At 40.5% G+C, this 21,988-nt stretch overlaps 1 protein-coding gene and 1 pseudogene across 4 annotated transcripts in view; both read left to right on the forward strand.

The window, feature by feature from the left end:
- LOC100603747 (SH3 domain-binding glutamic acid-rich protein) overlaps nt 1-21,988 on the forward strand; it is a 70,207-nt gene that overhangs the window by 42,419 nt on the left and 5,800 nt on the right. For 3 of the 4 annotated variants that reach the window (XM_030806108.1, XM_030806109.1, XM_030806106.1), the window contains exons 4-5: nt 12,445-12,537; nt 21,644-21,673. In XM_030806108.1, the coding sequence (XP_030661968.1) occupies nt 12,445-12,537; nt 21,644-21,673 (123 nt within the window). The remainder of the gene's footprint in view (nt 1-12,444; nt 12,538-21,643; nt 21,674-21,988) is intronic. The other variant, XM_030806107.1, reaches the window with a different exon arrangement.
- Nucleotides 421-1,548, forward strand: LOC105738705 (annotated as a pseudogene).

Genomic DNA, 21,988 nt, shown 5'->3' on the forward strand with positions numbered 1-21,988 from the left:
ACCCCAGCCTCCCAAAGTGCTGGGATTATATACAGGTGTGAGCCATCATGCCTGGCTGTCATAGCAGTGTTAAAGTGTTACCGTTACAGATTGCTGTTGGTGTATAACTCCTCAGTGCCAAAGCTTATACATCCCAGCGAGGGCTGTCCTTCTCATGGGAACCACATTAGGAAGTTCTAACATTCCAACAGCCAGACCAACATTGCTCAAAAGAGGTTTCAAATCCCTCTATTAGAGTCATAGTAATATCTTCTATTGGAAGATGGATTTTCTTGTAGAACACATTTCAATCTAATGAATAAGGCAGGGATAATACATCTGGATCATGTAACTTTTGGCCAAAAGTGACTGGTGATGAAAAGTTTTGAGATTCATTTTCCGGTATCACTAGTGAGTTCCTATTGAAAGCATTTTTGAGTAATGGCAAAATATTTAAGTAAGTGTGGCATTTCCTGGTGACTTGAAGGAGGAAGGCCAAACTGGACAGAGGACAGACGACTTCACTTGAAGGAGTACAAAAGGAAGAAGCAGAAGGAGATTTGGAGGAACATTTGTTGAGAAGCATAAAAGATATGAATTTGGAGCACAAAATTCATTCAAAAGATGTTCTGGAATTTCCTAATTTGATACTACAAGATGGGTCCTTACTGCAGGAAAGGGTATGATATCTCACCAATTCATTTAGTCCTATGTGATGAATCCTTATTCCACTGATCTTGGGCTAGTAGTCTCAGGAAGCCATCTGCTTCTCAACTAAAGTTCTGGAAATTTTGACTAAGCCCACTGGTATGGCCTCAGTTCTTTAAGCAATACCATCAGAAACCTGTAGTCCAAAATTTCTAGCATATAACCCTTTATGACAGGCCTCTGAGCAGTCATTCTTCATGGAAGGTGATGCATTCTGGCCTGTGGCTGAGCAGAGCTGAGCAGTCTGACATGTAACTTCACTGAGAACCAGACTGCAGAGTTCAAGGAGGACTTCCAGCTGTTTGACTGAATGGGTGATGGCAAGGTCCTTACAGCCAGTGTGGGGACATGACGAGGGCCTTGGGCCAGAGCCCCACCAATGCTGAGGTTTTCCAGGTCCTGGGGGAACCTCAGGAGTGATGAGCTGAACGTGAAGGTGCTGGACTTTGAGCACTTCCTGCCCATGCTACAGACTGTGGCCAGGAACAAGGACTAGGGTGCCTAGTCTTAGGATTATATCCGAGTCCAAGGATTATGTGGAAGGTCTTTGGGTATTTGACAAGGAAGAGAACGGCACCATCATGGGCGCTGAAATCTGGCAAGTCCTTGTCACACTGGGTGGGAAGATGACAGAGGCAGAAGTAGAGATGCTGGCGGCCGGGCATGAGGACAGCAATGGTTGTCAACTCTGAAGAGCTCGTCTGTGTGGTGCTGAGTAGCTGGGCACATTCCCAGCATCCCCCCAGCCCTGTCCTTTGCCCTGTGAGACACTGTGTATCTAGCCCCGAAGGCTTTCTGGTCACAGCACCCTTCCCATCTTGTCTCTCTTGGATAATGCTTGCCTTGAGCATTCACCAATAAACTTGTTATCTGTTCCCCCCAACCCAAAACCCTCAAACAAACAAACAAAAACTACAAGATGAGCAACAGAGAGAATGAACAGTGTTCAGGCCTCCATTCAAGAAGACCAGAGGGAAGAAGGCATCAAACATAAAATAAAACACAAAGAAATAGAAATTGTGAGTGAAAGGCAGAAGTCTGCAAGTCAGATGCTGGAGACCTGATGTGTGCATGAGAGGAGTTCCAGAAACAACAAAAGACCAGATGGAAGAGGGCTAATCATTCGAGAGATGCCACAGGGTCTTCTAGTTGGAGATGTTGCTGCAGCCCCCTCCATCCCCTTATCTTATGACTGCAGGAAAACCAGAAATGGTGCTGCCTGAGGACTAGAAACTATGGGAGAATCCCTGAAAGGTTAGAAAGCAAAAACGTTTGGTTTGAAGAAGGAAATCAAGGTCCAAATGCCTGTCAGAGATGGGAGTGGCTCTATGGGCCCTGCACAGCCCCAGTGGTGTGTTCCAGTTGCAGGAAGGGCCTGGGCCTGGGCCTGGGCTTGGAGCTTGAAAGGCAGAGCCCACTTCCATCCTGCTCTTAGACCTGGCAGGGGTCAACACAGTGGTCAACAGAGTGGTCAACAGGGCAGGGCAGTGAGCACTGAGTTGGGTGGGGAGGCACAGCAGGTCCGAGGGAGCTGTTCTTACTCCAGAGAGAAGTTTAGATACTGGCAGTCAGCCTCAACCCTGGCTGCATATTAGAAATCTGTGGGAAGCTGTTAAAGCTATTAGGTTGGTGCAAAAGTAATTGCAGTTTTGCCATTAAAAATAGTATGCTGGGGCTACATTTGGGAGCAATTAAGACAGAAGCTTCAGGCAGGGAGCTCCCAGGTGAACTTAATGTTTTATCAATGTTGAGAGCCACTTCTGTAAAGGAAAACATTGAATAATAGTGAAATCAAGAATTGTAAACTATCTTGGAAAAATCTAGGAGTTCTGGTATCACTAGTGAGTTCATCACTGTGGATGGAGCTATGTGAGAAAGGAGATATGTGAAAATATCCATTACAAGGATACTGTTCAGGGATGAGGGATACGGAGAAAAGAGGGGAAATAAGTGGAAGTGTTCCAAAGGGTGCATCTCAATTGCAGGTGAACTATCTTGATGGGAACGCATGTATTGTGTAATTGTGAATGTTAATAGAGAATTATGTTTAATGATGACTATTATGAATAGGAAACTAAACAGTAGTGAGATAGAGAAGCATTTCAGAACATTTATGTTAACAAGGCCGGGGGCAGAGCTGAGGAAAACAGAGTGAAGAGAAACTTTAGCCAGCAATAGTAAGGAAAGGGAAAAAGCATAAGAGAGAAGACAGGCTGTCATGAATTAATACAGCAGAAGCAATTGAACTAACTGTATCAGTTGTTCTAATAAATTTGAAAAGGCTAAAATTTCCTAGACGAAAAGAGACAATCAGTTTGGATTTTTGCACAGCTGTTCTGCAGTTGAGAATATCTCCGACTATGATCGTGCATTTTCTGTTCCTCCCTTTAATCCTGTCGATTTATTCTTCTTGTATTTTAAAAATTTATATTATTAGGCACATTTGTATTTATAATTGTTATAGCTTCTGTAATTATCAGCTGTCTCTTACAATTTCTGATAATACCGTTTGTCTTTATATCTGTATTATATAAAGCTACTCTAGATTTCTTATGCTTATGGTTTGCCTGGGATATTTTTTCCATTGATTTCCTTTCAACTTCCTATGTCTTTGTTTTTATAATATGTCTTTTGGAGACAGCATCTGATTGGGTTTTGTGCATTTTTTCTTTTTTTGAGATGGTCTCACACTGTCTGGAGTACGGTGGCATGATTATAGCTCACTGCAGCCTTGACTTCCCTCCCAGGCTAAAGTGATCCGCCTGTCTCAGCCATCTGAGTAGCTGGGACTACAGGCATGCACCACCATCCTCAGCTGATTTTTAAATTTTTTATAGAGAGAGGGTCCCACTAGTTGCCCAGGCTGGTCTCAAACTCCTAGGCTGTAGTGATCCTCCCTCTTTGGCCTCCCAGAGTGCTGGGATTACAGGCATGAGCCACTGTACCCGGCTGGTCTTGAGCATTTTAATTCATCTTGATAATCTCTGTTATAAATCAGAGTATTTAGTTCATTAACAATTAATCATTGACATTATTGTGTTTAGATTTACTGTTTCTTTATTTTTTCTATTGGCCTCCATTTTATTTATTTATTTATTTGTTTATTTATTTTATTTTTTATTTTTATTTTTAGAGACGGAGTGATCTTGGCTCACTGCAACCTCCGCCTCCCGAGTACAAGCAATTCTCCTGCCTCAGTCTCCCAAATAGCTGGGACTACAGGCGGGTGCTGCCACACTGGGCTGTTTTTGTATTTTTAGTAGAGACGGGGGTTTCACCACATTGGCCAGACTGGTCTTGAACTCCTGACCTCAAGTAATCCACCCACCTCGGCCTCCCAAAGTGTTGGGATTACAGGCATGAGCCACCATGCCCAGCCCCATTTCAATTTTTATTATTTAAAAGTACAATTTCCATTTTATTTTTCTCCAGAGAATAGTTTTTCTTCAGCCTTTAAGGCCTCAGCTCCTTACATGAGCTTTGGTGGGGGTCGTGGGGCAGCACCTGCAGGTCTAAATAGGGGTGGAGGTGTTCGGTCCTTGCAAGCTTCACGAGATTGATTCCTCACTACTTTGCTTTAATATTATAAACTGCACAACTCACACAGTAATGTAACTTCATATCCAGTTTGGGAAGCACGTAGGTGTCGAAGAAGCTTACTTAGAAATGTCCCTGACTGCTGTGGCCTCCACTGTGTTTCAAATGACAAATTTCTTAATGGCCTTGTTCTTGGGCACACATCAGGTATAGTTCATGCAGCAAATAGGCTACACGTGGCCATGGCCCTTTTTGGTATGACCTTTGTTCCTTCTTTTATTTGTCATCTTGGAGGCACAGACTGGAGCTGGTCTCCCATTTTTATTCCTCTGTTTTATGCTTTTTTCTTTCTTTTGGGCTATATGAGTGTATTTTAGACTTCCTTTTTAACTCATCTATTGTATTTTTTTTTTTTTTTTTTTTTTTTTTTTTGAGACGGAGTCTCGCTCTGTCGCCCAGGCTGGAGTGCAATGGTGCAATCTCGGCTCACTGCCAGCTCCGCCTCCCGGGTTCACGCCATTCTCCTGCCTCAGCCTCTCCGAGTAGCTGGGACTACAGGTGCCCGCCACCACGCCCGGCTAATTTTTTTTTTTTGTATTTTTTAGTAGAGATGGGGTTTCACCGTGGTCTCGATCTCCTGACCTCGTGATCCGCCCGCCTCGGCCTCCCAAAGTGCTGGGATTACAAGCGTGAGCTTAACTCATCTATTGTATTTTTAACTATGCCTCTTGGCATTATTTGGTAGTGGTTGCTCTAGTGGCTATAATATGTATATATTTTTTAAATTTTTTATTTCCATAGGTTTTTGGGGTCAGGTGGTATTTGGTTACACAAATAAGTTCTTTAGCGGTGATTTGTGAGATTTTGGTGCACCCATCACCCAAGCAGTGTACACGGCACCCTATTTGTAGTCTTTTATCCTTCACCCCCTTCCCACCCTTTCTCCCTGAGTCCCCAAAGTCCATTGTGCCATTCTTATGCCTTTGCGTCCCCACAGTTTAGCTCCCACTTTTGAGTGAGAACATACGATGTTTGGTTTTCCATTTCTGAGTTACTTCACTTAGAATAATAGTCTCCAATTCCATCCAGGTTGCTGCAAATGCCATTAATTCATTCCTTTTTATGGCTGAGTAGTTTCCCGTGTGTGTGTGTGTGTGTGTGTGTATACACATATATATATATATATACACACCACACTTTATCCACTTGTTGATTGATGGGCTTTTGGGTTGGTTCCATATTTTGGCAATTGTGCATTGCCAAAAATGTGTGTGCAAGTATCTTTTTTGTATAATGACTTCTTTTCCTCTGGGTAGATACCCAGTAGTGGGATTTCTGGATCAAATGGTAGTTCTACTTTTAGTTCTTTAAGAAATATCCATACTGTTTTCCATAGTGGCTGTACTAGTTTACATTTCCACCAGCAGTGTAGAAGTGTTCCCTGTTCACTGCATCTACGCCAACGTCTATTATTTTTTGATTTTTTGATTATGGCCATTCTTGCAGGAGTAAGGTGGTATCACATTATGGTTTTGGTTTGCATTTCCCTGATCATTAGTGATGCTGAGCATTTTTGCATGTGTTTGTTGGCCATTTGTATATCTTCTTTTGAGAATTGTCTATTCATGTCCTTAGCCCACTTTTTGATGGGATTTTTTTTTCTTGATAATTTGAGTTCATTGTAGATTCTGGATGTTAGTCCTTTGTCAGATACATAGATTGTTAATATTTTCTCCCATTCTGTGGGTTGTCTGTTTACTATGCTGATTGTTCCTTTTGCTGTGCAAAAGCTCTTTAGTTTAATTAAGTCCCAGCTATTTATCTTTGTTTTCATTGCATTTGCTTTTGGGTTCTTGGTCATGAAATCCTTGCCTAAGTCAATGTCTACAAGGGTTTTTCTGATATTGTCTTCTAGAATTTTTATAGTTTCAGGTCTTAGATTTAAGTCCATGATCCATCTTGAGTTGATATTTGTATAAGGTGAGAGATGAGGATCCAGTTTCATTCTCCTACATGTGGCTTGCCAATTATCCCAGCACTATTTGTTGAATAGGGTGTCCTTTCCCCACTTTATGTTTTTGTTTGCTTTGTTAAAGATCATTGGCTGTAAGTATTTGGGTTTATTTTTGGGCTCTCTGTTCTGTTTCATTGGTCTATGTGCCTATTTTTATACCAGTACCATGCTGTTTTGGTGACTATGGCCTTATACTATAGTTTGAAATCAGGTAACATGATGCCTCCAGATTTGTTCTTTTTGCTTAGTCTTGCTTTGACTATGTGGGCTCTTTTATGGTTCCATATGAACTTTAGGTTTTTTTTTTCTAGTTCTGTGAAGAATGAATGGTAGTATTTTGATGGGAATTGCATTGAATTTGTAGATTGCATTTGGCATATGGTCATTTTCATAATATTCATTCTACCCATTCGTGAGCATGGGATGTCTTTCCATTTATTCATATTGTCTATGATTTCTTTCAGCAGTTTTGTAATTTTCCTTGTAAAGGTCTTTCACCTCCTTGGTTAGGTATATTCCTAAGTATTTTATTTTTTTGCAGCTATTGTAAAAGTAGTTGAGATCTTGATTTGATTCTCACTTGGTCACTGTTGGTGTATAGGAGAGTTACTGATTTGTGTACATTAATTTCATGTCTGGACACTTTGCTGAATTCTTTTATTAGTTCTAAGAGCTTTTTGGAGGAGTCTTTAGGGTTTTCTAGGTGTATAATATATATTCTTAATATCTCACAGTCTACTTAGACTTAATGTTATAACACTTTCACGTAATATGTAGACACATTGCCATCATATGCATCCATTGACCGTTTCCCATTCTTTATGCTGTATGATCATGTGTATCATGTTTCCATATACCATCAACTCTACTATGTAATATTCCTATTGAACAGTCTTCTTCTTCTTCTTTTTTTTTTTTTAAGTAGGAGGTAATCTTTTGTGCTTACCCAGACTTTTAAATTTCTGATGCCTTATGAAGAGTGAAGTTTCCATCTGGTGCCATTTTCTTTCAGCCCAAAGAACTTCCTTTAGTCCTTTAGCATTGTTTCATAGTGCAGGTCTGCTGGCAATAAGTTCTTTAGTTTTCTTTTATCTGAAGTGTCTTTACTTTGCTTTCATTCTTGAGGGATATTTCACTGGATATAAAATTCTCAGTTGAGAGTTTTTTCCTTTCAACACCTTGGATGTGCTTTTTTCCCTTCTGTCTTCTGATCTCCATAGTTTCTAAAGAGACATGATCTTGTTTCCTGTAGATAGTGTATGATTTTTCTCTGGGTGCTTTTAAGATTTTCATTTTGTCTTTGGTTTTCAGCCATTTGATTATGATATGCCTACCTATGATTTTTTTTGTGTACTTATTATAATTGGGGTTTTCTGAGAGTCTTGAATCTGTATCATTTACCAAATTTAGAAAATTTTCAACCATTATATTTTCAAATATTATTTCTGCTCCATTTGCTTTCATTTCCCCTTCTGGCACTCTAATTACATATATGTTAAATCTTTTGTTATTATTCCACACTTCCCTAAGGCTTAAAATTTTTTCAGTCTTGTTTTAATTTGTTCTTCATATTGGATAATTTCTATTGATTTATTTTAAGTTCACTTATTTTTGTCTTTGTCATTTTCATTCTGCATCCAGTCTAGTAATTTTTTTATTTCATATATTGTATTTTTCAATTCTGAAATGTTACACTTGTTTGATTTTTATAATTTCTATTTTACTATTGAGAATGTCAGTTGTTTCATTCATTGCAAACATGTTTGCCTTTACATCTTTGAGAATATTTTTAATAGCTGCTTTAAAATCCTTGTCTGCAAATTCCAGCATCCAGGTCTTTTCTGTGTTGGTCTTCATTGGTTGCTTTTTTCTCTTGAGAATGAGTAACATTTTCCTGGTTCCTTGTGTGTTAAGTATTTTGGATGGTATCTTGAACATAGTGAGTCTTGTGTTGTGGAGATTCTGTATTTTGTTACATTCTTCGGAAAAACATTGACTATTGTGTTTGTTTCAGCAGGCATTTAGTTTGTTGGACCCAAACAGCAAACTCTATGTTTCTAGTAGCAGCTATCCTATTACTTAGGATACTTTCAGTTGTATCGACATCAATCTCAGTTATGAATCAGAGGGTAAAAGTCTCTGTTTTTTTTTTTTTTTTTTTTTTTTTTTTTGAGTAAGGATCTTGCTCTGTCATCCAGGTGGGAGTGCAGTGGCATAATCATGGCTCACTGCAGCCTCAGACTCCTGGGCTCAAGCAATCCTCTTGTCTTAGCCTCCCAAGTAGCTGGTACTATGGGCATACATCACCATGCCTTGCTAATAAATTTTTTTTTTTTTGTAGAGGAAGGATCTTGCTATGTTGCCCAGGCAGGTCTTGAACTCTTGGCCTCAAGTAATCCACCTAGGCCTCCAAAGTGTTGGGATTACAGATGTAAGCCATCATGCTCCTTCTCAAAAGTCTAAATAAAATATTAGCAAAATATATTCAGAAGTGAATTAAAGATAATTCACCATCATCAAACAATTTATTCAGTTGCCATAATTCATTACATGAACTGATTAATGGAGAAAAACCATATGATTGCACCTATAAATGCCAAGAAGATATTTGATGTAATTTATCAGATATTTCTGGTTAAGAGTGGATTAAAATATAAGTAGAAAGAAACAACTTAAAACATAAAATACATTTATCAGAAAGTAATTATAAGTATCATAATGAACCATGCAATACTGAAGCATTTCTATTAAAATTAGAAGCAAGATAGGCGTGCCTGTCATCACCGTATTATTAAACGTTGTTTTAGGAGCTGTAGTTATTGTAATAATGTAATAACATGCAATAAGTCTTAAGTATATAAGACATAGATAAAATTTAAAAATTATCTTTATTTTCATATGATACAATCGCATGCCTAAAAATCTTTAAAACTCCAGTGAAATGCATTAGAATTGATAAGATGGTTTCTTAAGTTTCTAGATGAAAGAAAAATATACAAAAATTTGTAGGTTTTGTTTACATCAATAATTATAAGTAGTAAGTTAAAATGTAAGAAGGAAAAATATCCCATTCATGGTGGTGATAAAAATCTGTAAAATGTTTAGGAATAAATTTATCAAGAAACATACAGGGCCTCTATGGAGAACATAGTTTAATTTTATTCTGAAGGACACTAACAAATACTGAAGAAATAAACCTGCAGTGTTCCTGGATGGAATGATTTAACAATAAGGAATGAAAATTTTCTAAGTTAATAAATGTTTAGTGCTATTTCAATCAAAATTCTATTTTTTAATTTTTGAAACTAAGAAACGTTATCTTAAAATGTATTTGGAATAATAATTGTCTGAGAGGAGCCAAGAAAATTTTGAAAAAGACGTTGTGTAACAACTTGACTTTCCAAATATTAAAATATGTCCTATAAGCTACAGTGATAAAAGCAGTATTTTGGTCTTGGAACTAATACATATATTTATATGTATATCTGAGAATATATTTATATTTATATGTTTATATAAAATATTTTAATTTTTATTTTCATTGTATCAGTATTTATATATAGGATAGTGTAGAAACATCAATTTTTATATATTACAGTAAATGACAAATATATAATCTGAATGTAATGGGAAATGATGGTTTATATATAATATAGACATAATTTGCCATCTATCTGGAAGAAAACAAATGTAGACATCGACTTTACATCATATGCTAAATTAAATTCCAGATGGATTAAAGCTTTAATAACAATATAAAGTAATAGAAGTATATTTTAGAGAATAAAAGTTAGATAAATTTGCCCATAAGAAGACTAAAAACTAAAAAAATACAACAAAATCTGTAAAAACTATAGACTGGAGGAAAACATTTGTAACATGACAGGGCTAAAATTTTTAATATAGAAAGATACTCTAAAAATTGATAGTAAAGGACAAACAACTCAGGTAAAAATGAGCAATGCATTCACTGCAATGTCTACAAAAAAGAAAAAAAATCAAATAAAATGGGCAAAACATATCAAGACAATTATTTGAAGAGGAAATAGAAATAGCTAAAAATTTATAAAAAATATGCCCTTATTTCCAATAATGATAAATGTATAAGTGAAACGAAAAATGAAATTCTATTTTCTCCTCAACATATTGGTAAACATTAGAAATAACAGTCATCTTCACTGGTTATGAGGATAAAGGAGAAGGAGACATTCATATATCACTGTGGGGATATGAACTGCTGCCACCTTTTTGAAAACTAATAAGAATAACCTCACCATTTTATTCAGTTTGGTACAGTGTTATTTGTGGTGGAAGAAACATATAAACATTTGGAACACCCATTGACTGGGAAATGTTTGAATAAATTATTATATATTTAATGTGAAGCAGATGTTAAAAAGAATGATTCAATAGGATCAATCATATGAATTAACCTGGACAAATCTCCATGGTACATTGAGCTAAAAATGAAGTTGTGCATACTGTGTTCCCATTTCTGTTTCAAAACCACAAAAATAAAAGAAAAATGACAATCAATTCCCCCCTAAAATAGCTTTTATGTATTAGGATGCAGAGGTACCCTGTCACATTTTTAATACTGATTATCACAGGAGGGTGGGATTGGAGGGTGTGTGTGTGGCTTAATTTGCTCCCACAAGCTTGCAGTGCCTCTGTAATAAAAATAACCTGATATTTTAAAAGGCTGGGACCCATTTTGTAAGTCAAAAAAGCATCAGGGAGGAGGTGTAGACCTAGTCCTTCCCCTAACTCACAATGTGACGTTTTCTGCCTTTATTTTCCTGTCTCTGAAGTGTGGGTGGTAATGACTGCCCTACCTACTTAGTGAAGATAAGATTAAGGATGAAGACAAATATAGTTTGAATAGTTAAGACATTGAAATGCAAACTATTGTCCTTAAGAAAATTCTCAAACACTCTGACTTTACATAATGCAGGTGACAAAATCACCCAAGGAAGCATTGTCCCATCCCAATGGCGATGTAGTGGGAGAGGCACCGAGCACCACAGAAGTAAACACTGGTGTCTCAAGCCATCATCCCCATGCCAGTTTCCTCAGAATGTCTACTTGGTCCTAATCTCTCTCTCTCTCTCTCTATCCATCCACCCATCCATCTGTCATCTATCTATTATCTATTCATCTGTCTAATCAATCATCTATCATCTGTATCTATCCATCTGTATTAGTCTGTTTTCATACTGCAATAAAGAACTGCCCAAGACGGGGTAATTTATAAAGGAAAGAGGTTTAATTGACTCACAGTTCAGCATGGCTGGGGAAGCCTCAGGAAACTTACAGTCATGGTGGAAGGTGAAGGGGAAGCAAGGCACCTTCTTCACAAGGCAGCAGGAAGGAGAAGTGCTGAACGAAGAGGGAAGAACCCCTTATAAAACCATCAGATCTCGTGAGAACTCACTCACTATCACGAGGACAGCATGGAGGAAACCGCCCCATGATTCAATTACCACCATCTGGTCTCTCTCTTGACATGTGGGGATTATTGCCATTATGGGGATTATAATTCAAGATGAGATTTGAGTGGGGACACAAAGCCTAACCATATTATCATCCATCCATCCACCTATCTATTACCTGTCTGTCTGTCTGTCTGTCTGTCTGTCTGTCTGTCTATCTATCTATCTATCTATCTATCTATTCATGTCTGTCTGCCTGCCTGCCTACCCATCTGTTTGCCCATCCATCCATTCCTCCGTCCGTCTGTCTATCTGTCTCTGTACATCATCCATCCATCCATCCATCCATCCATCCATTTATCCATCTATGTATGTTTACCTGTCTACTTTATCTTTCTACCTTATCTATCTTCTTAATTTTTAATCTCTAAAATTATAAGCCTCCCTCCATACAAGCAATAGAAAACACTGTGTAAAGATAGAATTCTTTGAATTTCTCCTCATCAGCCTGAAGTGGGTGAATTGAAACTCCTCACTTAGGCAGTTTGTTACCCTGCAATGCACATAGGTTGGATCTTTGACTTATCCCAGTCGGCATTTTGGGGTTTGGAGATCCTATGCTCTAGTCGCTAAGTGACCTAATGAGTGGGCAGTCTACGTTTGCTTCATTTATATGCTGTGTGTCTAAATAAGAAAGCCACAGCATGTGTGGCCTGGTTTTTTGTCTTTTTTTCTTTTTTTTGAGCTCATATCCTGGGTTTCCTTTTTGACCAGGGATCAGAGAAGGCTGAAGAAGGTGGAGAAACTGAGGCACAAAAAGAGGGCAGTGAAGATGCGGGCAACCTCCCTGAAGCCCAGGAGAAGAATGTGAGTGTTCACTTTTTCACAGCAGTTTGACTGGATTCTTTGCTGTTCAATAGAGACTTTTACAGGGCTTGTACAACTTGACTCTGGGCACAAGCAGTCAGAAAGAGAGGGAGGAGCTGAGTTTAGCCAGGGAGGAAGCAAGTAATTTCTACTGATGTGTTAAGCACTGGAATCCCGGTGCAGAGAGGGCTAAAGGGAAGACAAAGGAGCCTGAACCCGGGCCAGGAGGGAGCTGGCTAGACAAGGCTTGGAGAATTTGTTGTGGTGTTGTTATGGCTAGGTTAGGTGCATGCTCTTTATAAACAAGGGACCTTTCTGCTTGATCATGATTAGTGACAGACTCCTAGCTTACATCCACCCAGGAGCCCTGCCCAGTGGGGAAACAGAGCTAAGGGGGTGCAGTATATCTGGGGGAAGACAACAGGAACTTGAGGATACAAATGACTCCTTGGGGAGGGAAATTGACACTCAGTTAATTTAAGTTCAATCAGGGAAATAGAAGATCCTGGTGAAGTCACATGATTAATTCTAAAGGGGTTCCCATGCAGGAGCAGCAGGATAAGGAGTGGGCAATGTTGGGGGACACTGGTTCTGTGAGTGCCAAGCTGAGATAATGGGGGATGGGATGGGCCACTTCTTCAAGGAGTTCTGAAAACGTGCTGGGAAACCAGGCGCCAAGGAAGGAGCCTGGTGGGGCTGGGAATGGGGTGCAGGAATTGGTCTGGGCCTCCTTGGAGGAGAATGTCAGAGGGCTTCTCCACTGGGTCAGTTGTAGCAAAGACTATTTTTCAAACCCTGATGGTTTGCTAATTTATTTATTCCAGGAGAGGTGTGGGAGCTTTTATGAGAGCTGGATCCTCATTCCCCAGATAGAATGTGGCTAGAAAGGGGCTGAGACCCACACCCACACTATGGAAAAAGGGCTGTGGGGCTGGGCATCAATTTGTCGTTACCTTAAAGAATTTAAACTGGGAGGGGTTAGGGAAGGAAATTCTCTGATATTTAGACTTATATTTGAAGTAGACTGCTATTTCGAAATGTTGATATTACAACTCTGAAATTTTTGTTTTAAAGAAAGACAAAAGCTTCAATCTTGACCTAGAAGTTAGATGGTGTTTCATGGCAGCCTATATAATTCAGAAACAATACTTTAAAAATTAAATATAGTGACCATTTCATTATCTTGTAATTAAAAAATAATCTGTATCACAATTTGAACTTTGCATGAGTTGCCTAATGCACCCTTACAGTCATATTTATGAATACTTTGAAGTTGAGTTTGCTTCTTTTAAGACATAGAGACAAAGATGAAAAGCATTACACCCCAGCCCCTTTCTCCCGTGAGACCAGCAGGGAGGTAGCATGTTTATAATCAGATCCTGCCTCCTATAGCCAGGGTGGGCTTTGCTTCAGCTTCTCAGCCACTGGGCTGGGTTAGTTCTGTGAAGTGATGAATCACCCAGCTTGGGTGTTCTCTTTGCTACTACATTTTAAAATTGTGAGCCTTTGACAAAGTCAATTATAATCTTGTGAATCCTGGTAGGAATTAAAAAACCATTTTTTGTTATTTTTATGTGGGCTATGGTGAAGAAATGACCATAAGTGAAACATATTTTTATTTCATATGAATATATTACTAACATCGTATTATCAAATTCACTTTTCAACTCTTCAATGCCATTTATCCTACAGAAAGACAGATTCTGACTTCTTCCTGTTTGAAAACCAACACATACTCTTTTATTTACTTTAATTCAATTAAATTAGAAAAACCCTCTGTGATTGTCAGTAAACAAATGAAAAATGTTGTAAAAACATGATTAACGCTTATGAGTATATATGAAAATAGGCTGAACTTTAAAATTTAAGAAGGAGACAAACACCACTTAGATATTTAGAATGCTTGCATTTTGTGCTTCAAGAACCTACTGGCTTGTTTTGACGGTCTTTGGTTTGTTGTTAAAAGCTGAGATGGGGCTGGGCGCGTGGCTCATGCCTATAATCCCTGTACTTTGGAAGGCAGAGGTGGGCAGATCACTTGAGGTCAAGAGTTTGAGACCAGCCTGGCCAACATGGTAAAATCCCGTCTCTACTAAAAATATAAAAATTAGCTGGGTGTGATGGCACACACCTGTAATCCCAGCTATTTGGGAAGCTGAGGTGGGAGGATCACTTGAACCCGGGAGGCAGAGGTTGCAGTGAGCTGGGATTGTGCCACTGCACTCCAGTCTGGGCAATAGTGTAAGACCCTGTCTCAAAAAAAAAAAAAAAAATGCTGAGATGGGAGGACATCGTGGGCTATTTGTAAAGGCATCTCTCCTCCCAGGGCACCTCAGGCATAGACAGGCTGATAGGGAATCAAAAAGACAAGGGAGAGCTCTGTGTGTTTTGAACATTGATTTTGAAAGTATGAGACACATCCTAGTAGTTTCATGTAGGTATGACACCTCAGATAAATCCAAGGCTTTCAAACTTCTGGCTCTGTTGAAACCATCCTGAGGCTATTTCTTTTTGCTCCTCTTGGCTTGCTGTGGTTAAAACAGAGGCGCTCCCCTGGGCTTCCCTCCTTAACCAACACGCTGCGGTGGATATAAAGTTTAGAATATTCGTGGGCCCACATTTGATTCCTAAGACTCCTGGGCAAGGAATGTCAGCTTCCTTTATTTCTTTAAAGTCCCTCTATCTGCTCCATGTGCCCACCACTTGGCTAGCAGGAGCTTCCAGCTGGGTGGGGTGTTTTGAAGACCCTGTCCTCCTGAGGGTCTCACAGCCATCCTGGGGTCGTTAGTGGTGACTGGGCAGGGATTGGATGCTGGTTATTTGTCTGTGGTGGTATTTCTGCTGTCTGTCCCTTGGCATGGGCCAGACCCTCTGTTCTGGCTGGACACAGACTGGCCTTTCACAGTGGCTGGCCTTCTGACCGCGGACACTGCTGCCTGTACAGAGTGCCTTGTGCTACTTAAATGCCCCAGCGGTCCCTGGCTCTGTTTCTGTGTATGAGCAGGGCCTGGGCAGTACCCCTCCTGGAAAATCCTTCTTTCCTCCCCTGTCTGGCCACCTCCGTCTTGCCAATTCCAAGCTCTTTTTTTTTTTTTTTCCCTCAGGGACCACCTAGCTTTATCACCCCATTAGCCTAGGGTTTTGAAAACCAAGGCCTATACTTTCTTCCTTAGGAGTGGAAAGCCAGAACAAATAGGTCGCCTGTGGGAAGAGAAAATAACTCTTACTCTGACCCCTCTACCCCCTCAGCTTTGTGTAGCAGAAACAACAAGTCACAATTCATATCCTGGCGTTCAGCCACGCTTATTATGAGAAGGAATAAAAACAGTTTTAAACATTTTATTCTGAAATAGCTATAGACTCACAGCAAGTTTAAAAAATAAGAGTCTTGTGTGCCCTTCACCCAACTTCCCCAAAGGGTGACATCTCATCTAGCCTTAATGAAACCAGAAATGCAATGCATTGGTGCATTTCTGTTAACTAGATGACAAACCATATCAAGTTTTTACCTTTTCTAAAAAAACCTGCCTTCATTTGTGTGTTAAAAACAATTGTAATGTGTGCAGTAAAAACACAAAACAAGCAGAAAACCTCTCTCCAGCACCTGGCAATGTTCAGTTGAGTGATAAACCAGGTAAGTGCCTAAGTCAGGAACAGGCTCATCTGATCTCTGCTATTAAACATGCACACTCAGTGCACACTTGTAGGCACTCATACAATTCCATTTAATGGAGAGGAATATTTACCTAATGTTTGACATTGATTAAAAAAATCAACAGAAATGGAAACAAAAACTATTATCTTCTTTAATGGTATGGACTTCCCCTGACCACCACCTCAACTTCCAGGGTTCGTAAACACAAGATGCCAAGATGTAAATTCTGTGTAAATTCTGTCCTTGATAAAGGATTGAGGCAGGAGGACTTGGGAAGTCAGAAGGGTGAACACCGTGAAGACCTTGACTTCATGCCTAGGAAGATCTTACCTGTAACTTTAAAAAATAGGGGACCTCATGGGGCCTAGCCTGATAACCCAGGGGAGGGTGAGGGGCTAAGGAACCAGCGCCTCAGGAGTTAAGGAGGAAAACAGAAAGTCAGCTCAGTTTCTGGGCATTCTCTAAGAAATGAATTGCAGACTGGGACATCATGAGAGCTTTAGAAGATGCTGGAAACATTGCACCTTGTGCAGGTTTAGTTTGTTTTTTTTTGATGAAGATACGATTATTTAAAATTGTATGCTTTGTCAACCCAGTCATCCTATCTGAAAGTCATGAAGCCCTTGCTTGACAGATAACATGATTATGATCTGTAACCACCCCTCTCTGGCTTCCTCCAATAGCAGTCTTGAGAAAAGTTTCAAGGGGCAAACATTGATGTAGGTTTGTGGGAAGAGTCACAGGTCTCAGGCTGGGTCCCTGGAGTGCCTGCAGCTCGAGAGGACTCTGTCTCTGTCCTCTCATCTCTAGCCACTGTGGGGCTGGCTGCCCTTGCAGGTCACGCTGGGCTAGCCCTTCACTATCTCCCACGCCTACCACCTGTTCCCAGTGAATGCTGCCCGGCACTCACCACCACGGACACCTGTCCTTAGTTCTGGCCACGCGCCACCTCTGCAGTCTGCTTTTCTGGCCCAAGTTTCCAACAAAAATAGCTGCTGTGGAAGGTTCTAAGACTTCCCACTTCTGAGGTTTCTCTCTTCTGGCTTTCTCTGAAAAACAAGGTGAAATTACTTTAAGGTGTATGCTTCCTCAAATGATGATTATGTGAGAGCTTGGCTTAATTGACCAGATGATTATAATTATCTTTAAAAAATGCTTTTGTGCCTGTAATTACTTGCCAGCCATGAAAGTCAATTCAAGCATTTTACATAGATGACTTTTAAGGATTTGCCTAATTCCAGTATTTTATAATTCTATGAACCAAGGTTGGAAGCTTAATTATTATTATTTTTATTTATTTATTTTTAGAGACAGAGTCTCATTCTGTCACCCAGCCTGGAGTGCAGTGGCGTAATCATAGTGGGCTCGAGTGATTCTTCCACGTCAGCCTCCCAAGTAGCAGGGACTATAGGCACAGGCCACTACACCCAGTTAATTTTTACATTTTTTGTAGAGATGGGGTCTTGCTCTGTTGACCAGGCTGGTCTCAAACTCCTGGCCTCAAGTGATCCTCCTTCCTCAGCCTCCTAAAGTGTTGGGTTTACAGGCATGTGCCACCACTGCCAGCCATTATTTTTAAAACGAATATATCCCACCTCATTCTGTGGGGGATTTGAAACTGAGCTGGAGTAGCATTACATAAATGCAGTCATTCAACAATTTATGGCAGATTGAGTGCTGCCACTTGCCAGGCAGGATTCCAGGGACTGTGGAGGGAGCAATGAAAATGACAGAGTCGCTGCTCCCACAGAGCTTATGTTCTGGGGGAGCTTGTGATGATAATATCCAAAGTTCTTCCAAGCTTACTTATCCTTTTGAGGCTAAGTGTTTTTATGCATTCTCTGAGTAATCACTTTCCCCGAGCAGTCACTTTCCCTGCTTAACATATCTTTTAAGAAATTATGGTCAATTCAGATATTGATAAAGAGTGCTAGGGGCCAGATCCGGTGTCTCACACCTGTATTCCCAGCAGTCTGGGAGGCCAAAGTGGGTGAATCACCTGAAGGTCAGGAGTTTGAAACCAGCGTGGCCAACATAGTGAAACCCCATCTCTACTAAAAATACAAAAAATTAGCCGAGTGTGGTGGTGGGTGCCTGTAATCCCAGCTCCTTGGGAGGCTGAGGCAGGAGAATAGCTTGAACCCAGGAAGCAGAGGTTGCAGTGAGCCGAGATTGTGCCATTGCACTCCAGTCTGGGCAACGAAAGCAAAACTTCATCTCAAAAAAAAAGAGTGCTAGGTTCCTCCATAGTTGTTGCTAGCTAACTATAAAAGTTGAGACTTACATTCCTATAAGACTTCCTACTGCCCCCCAGGCTAGCTCTACGGTTGACCTTATCTGGTTAATTCATTTGTTTCAGCTGAATATAATTAATAACAATACTTGGATTTGGAAGAATGTAAAACTCTACATAATCAATAATTCTATGGTACATATAATGAATTTTATTCTGATCCTATGTGAAGAAGAAGAAAATCAAAGTTCTTTGAGATCCAAAGAGTTACTAACAGATTTCATGTGTTCTTCTATCCAATCACTAACACATATTTATCGAGCTTGCCTGTTGGTTCCAGAAAGTGGCCTGGAGGGGCCAGACAGTTCTCAGAGATCCAAAAATGAATAAGACACAGGTTATGCCCCCAAATACACAGACTAGTGAGGGAGACAGATAAGTAAATGATGATTATGGGAGCAAGTGAGAAGGTCCTTAACTCAACCTTGTGGGTTAGCAAAGTCTCCTTGGAAATGTTTGAGCATATGCTGGAAGGTGTGGCCAATGTGAGAAAATTGCATGTGGCTCAGGATGGCTGAAGTAGAGTGGTGAGGGATGAGGCCAGAGGGGTACGCAGAGCCAGACGGCCTTTTCACTGTTCTAAGGAGGTGTATTAGTCAGTTCTCATGCTGCTAATAAAGAAATACCTGAGACTGGGTAATTTATAAAGGAAAGAGGTTTAATGGACTTACAGTTCCACATGGCTGGGGAGGCCTCACAATCATGGCAGAAGGCGAAGGAGGAGCAAAGCCATGTCTTACATGGTGGCAAACAAGAGGGCTTGAGCAGGGGAACTCCCATTTACAAAACCATGAGATCTTGTGAGACTTACTACCACAAGAACAGTATGGGGGAACCCGCCCCCATGATTCAGTTACCTCCACCTGGCCCCACCCTTGACACATGGGGATTATTGCAAGTCAAGGTGAGATTTGGGTGGGGACACAGCCAAACTGTATCAGAAAGATAGACTATCTTGAGGAGATGGAAGTTTCTAAAGATGAGGGTAGCACAGTAAGGTTGGGTGCTTTTTGGAACGATCTCTCTGGCTGCAGTCTGGAGCACAGATTGGAGATGAGAAAGAAAAGAGGAGGTGATAATCACTCTTTAGGAGCTTCCTTCAGCAACCCAGTGAGCAGAGATGGCAGTCATGGCAGAGGAGGGGCGAGACATGGGCAGGATTAGGCAGGATTAAAGAGGCATGATCGACACGTCACTGTGAAAGCAACCCCTGGATTTTGCAACAAGTGCCAGACTCTTCCCCTGCACATTATTTGAGCACCAAAACTTGGGGTGTCACCAGTGGCATTTAACGTAAAGGTTAGTTTGAAGATTCCCAGTGCTGAAAAAGTCCTCTTGCCCTTGACCTGGCTGGCATTGTCAGGCTTTCAAGTTCAGTGTCCGTCTCAGAAATATGAAGGTATTGTTCTGGAAATGGCTAAAAACATGAGGTTGGGCCAGGAGATGTGGGAGTGTGTTAGATCCTGTATAACTTGCTTTCTGTGATATTTATTTATTTATTTATTTTAGATGGAGTTTTGCTCTTGTTGCTCAGGCTGGAGTGCAATGGCGCAATCTTGACTCACCGCAACCTCCGCCTCCTGGGTTCAAGCGATTCTCCTGCCTCAGCCTTCCGAGTAGCTGGGATTATAGGCATGCGCCACCATGCCCAGCTAATTTTATATTTTTAATAGAGATGGGGTTTCTCCATGTTGGTCAGGCTGGTCTCAAACTCTTGACCTCAGGTGATCCGCCCTCCTCGGCCTCCCAAAGTGCTGGGATTACAGGCATGAGCCACTGCGCCCGGCCTACCGTCTGTGATTTTTAAAATTTTATTTTATAGACAGGGTCTTATTTTGTCACCCAGGCTGGAGTGCAGTGGCACGATCATAGCTCACAGCAGCCTCAAACTCCTGGGCTCAAGTGATCCTCCCGCCTCTGCCTCTGGATGCCTGGCTAATTTTTAACATGTTTTATAGAGATGGGGGGGGTCTTGCTATGTTGCCCAGGCTGGTCTTGAACTCCTGGCCTCAAGTGATCCTTCCATCTCGGCCTTCCAAAGAGCTGAGATTACAGGCATGAGCTGTTGTACTCTGCCACCTTTTGTGATTTTGATTTTTCCATTATTAATCTTGAGAGGCTGCCTGGTAGTGTAACAAGGACACTTAATTAGGAATCAGTAGACTTGCAGTGAGTCCTGATTGTGTTGACTCCTTGTCCTGTGACCTTTCACTTTGGCAAATGACTTCCCTCTGTGGCCTCAGTGTCCTCATCTGTATAAACACGGTGCTGGGTAGAGAATGTATATGACTGCAAGATTACTTTTAGTGCCCCCTGTCGATGATTCCCTGAGCTCACTGCCTGAGTTGTAAGGCATTAGGAATTTTTAGGGACTGCTCTTAAGAACCACATCTCTCTCTTTAATTAAAGCAATTGTGGCACTCTGGTTCCAGGGAGGTTTATCAGACCATTCTGGGAAGGGATGGAAAAGCTTTTGTTTTCTTCTTAGAGGCATTTTTAGGAGCTGTGGCCTGGTTATTTTGCTTTGATCTGGGGGAAATAGAAATTCCAGTGGGCTGGGGGCTTGCACAGTAGAGACCTATTTGAGCCTTGGGTGACCCCACCCACTCTTACCTTGCAAGTTTCTTTCTTTACCCAGAAATCAGTATTTAAAATACTATGTGATTCAGAAATGTTATCATTTTGTTCTCATAGAGGAAAAGTTTTTGACCTACTTTTATTAATTTGTTCAAACCTGAAGTAAAGGCATAGTTATAAGGGCATAAAGTCAGAAAAGACATTTTTGTTCAAACTTTTACATTGCTTGCATATGGTCTGAATTTTGCTAGATAGCACTATCAATCTTTGGTATGCTTTAGAAATAGAATTGAATGTATTACTAAGCAGCATTAATAATTAATTACATTTTCTCAGGAGTTCAACTGATGGGAAACGGTCTTTAATCTCACAATTATTTTAAGAGCTTGAAATATAATGTATGAAAGAAGTAGGGATCACCCAGCTATCATATCTTTGCTATTTACTTATTTTATGGATAAACTAATGTGTTGTTCATTTTGATTAGCTTGTGTTTTATTATAGTTTGCTTGATTTTCAGATTTGACTTTAAACTTACTTGAATTATGTTTTTTTCTTTAATTTTGATTTATGGATGTAAGGAAGAAGAAGGAGAGCCAGCCACAGAAGAGGTACGGTCGACCATCTTCAACAGCTGTGCTTAATCTGCTTAATAAAAACATCTTTTAGGTGGGAGGATTGCAGCTTGAGGCAGGCTCTTAATAACGTAAGAGAGCGATGCAACCCACACATCCAGAAAATCCTCCTTTAACCTGCTGAGAAGGAAAGTAAGTTGGAGATAAGTTTGTCCAAGGGAGGTGGAGAGAGAAACAGGGCTTGGCTGTGGACCCTGTTCGGAGCCCCCTCGGGTGAAGGTGTCTTCCATGGTTTCTCACTGACATCAGGCCAGGCCGGGCCAGGGCACTGGCTGGAGATGCCTGCTCCTC

This window comes from Nomascus leucogenys, chromosome 25, assembly GCF_006542625.1.
Source record: "Nomascus leucogenys isolate Asia chromosome 25, Asia_NLE_v1, whole genome shotgun sequence".
NCBI lineage: Eukaryota > Metazoa > Chordata > Mammalia > Primates > Hylobatidae > Nomascus > Nomascus leucogenys.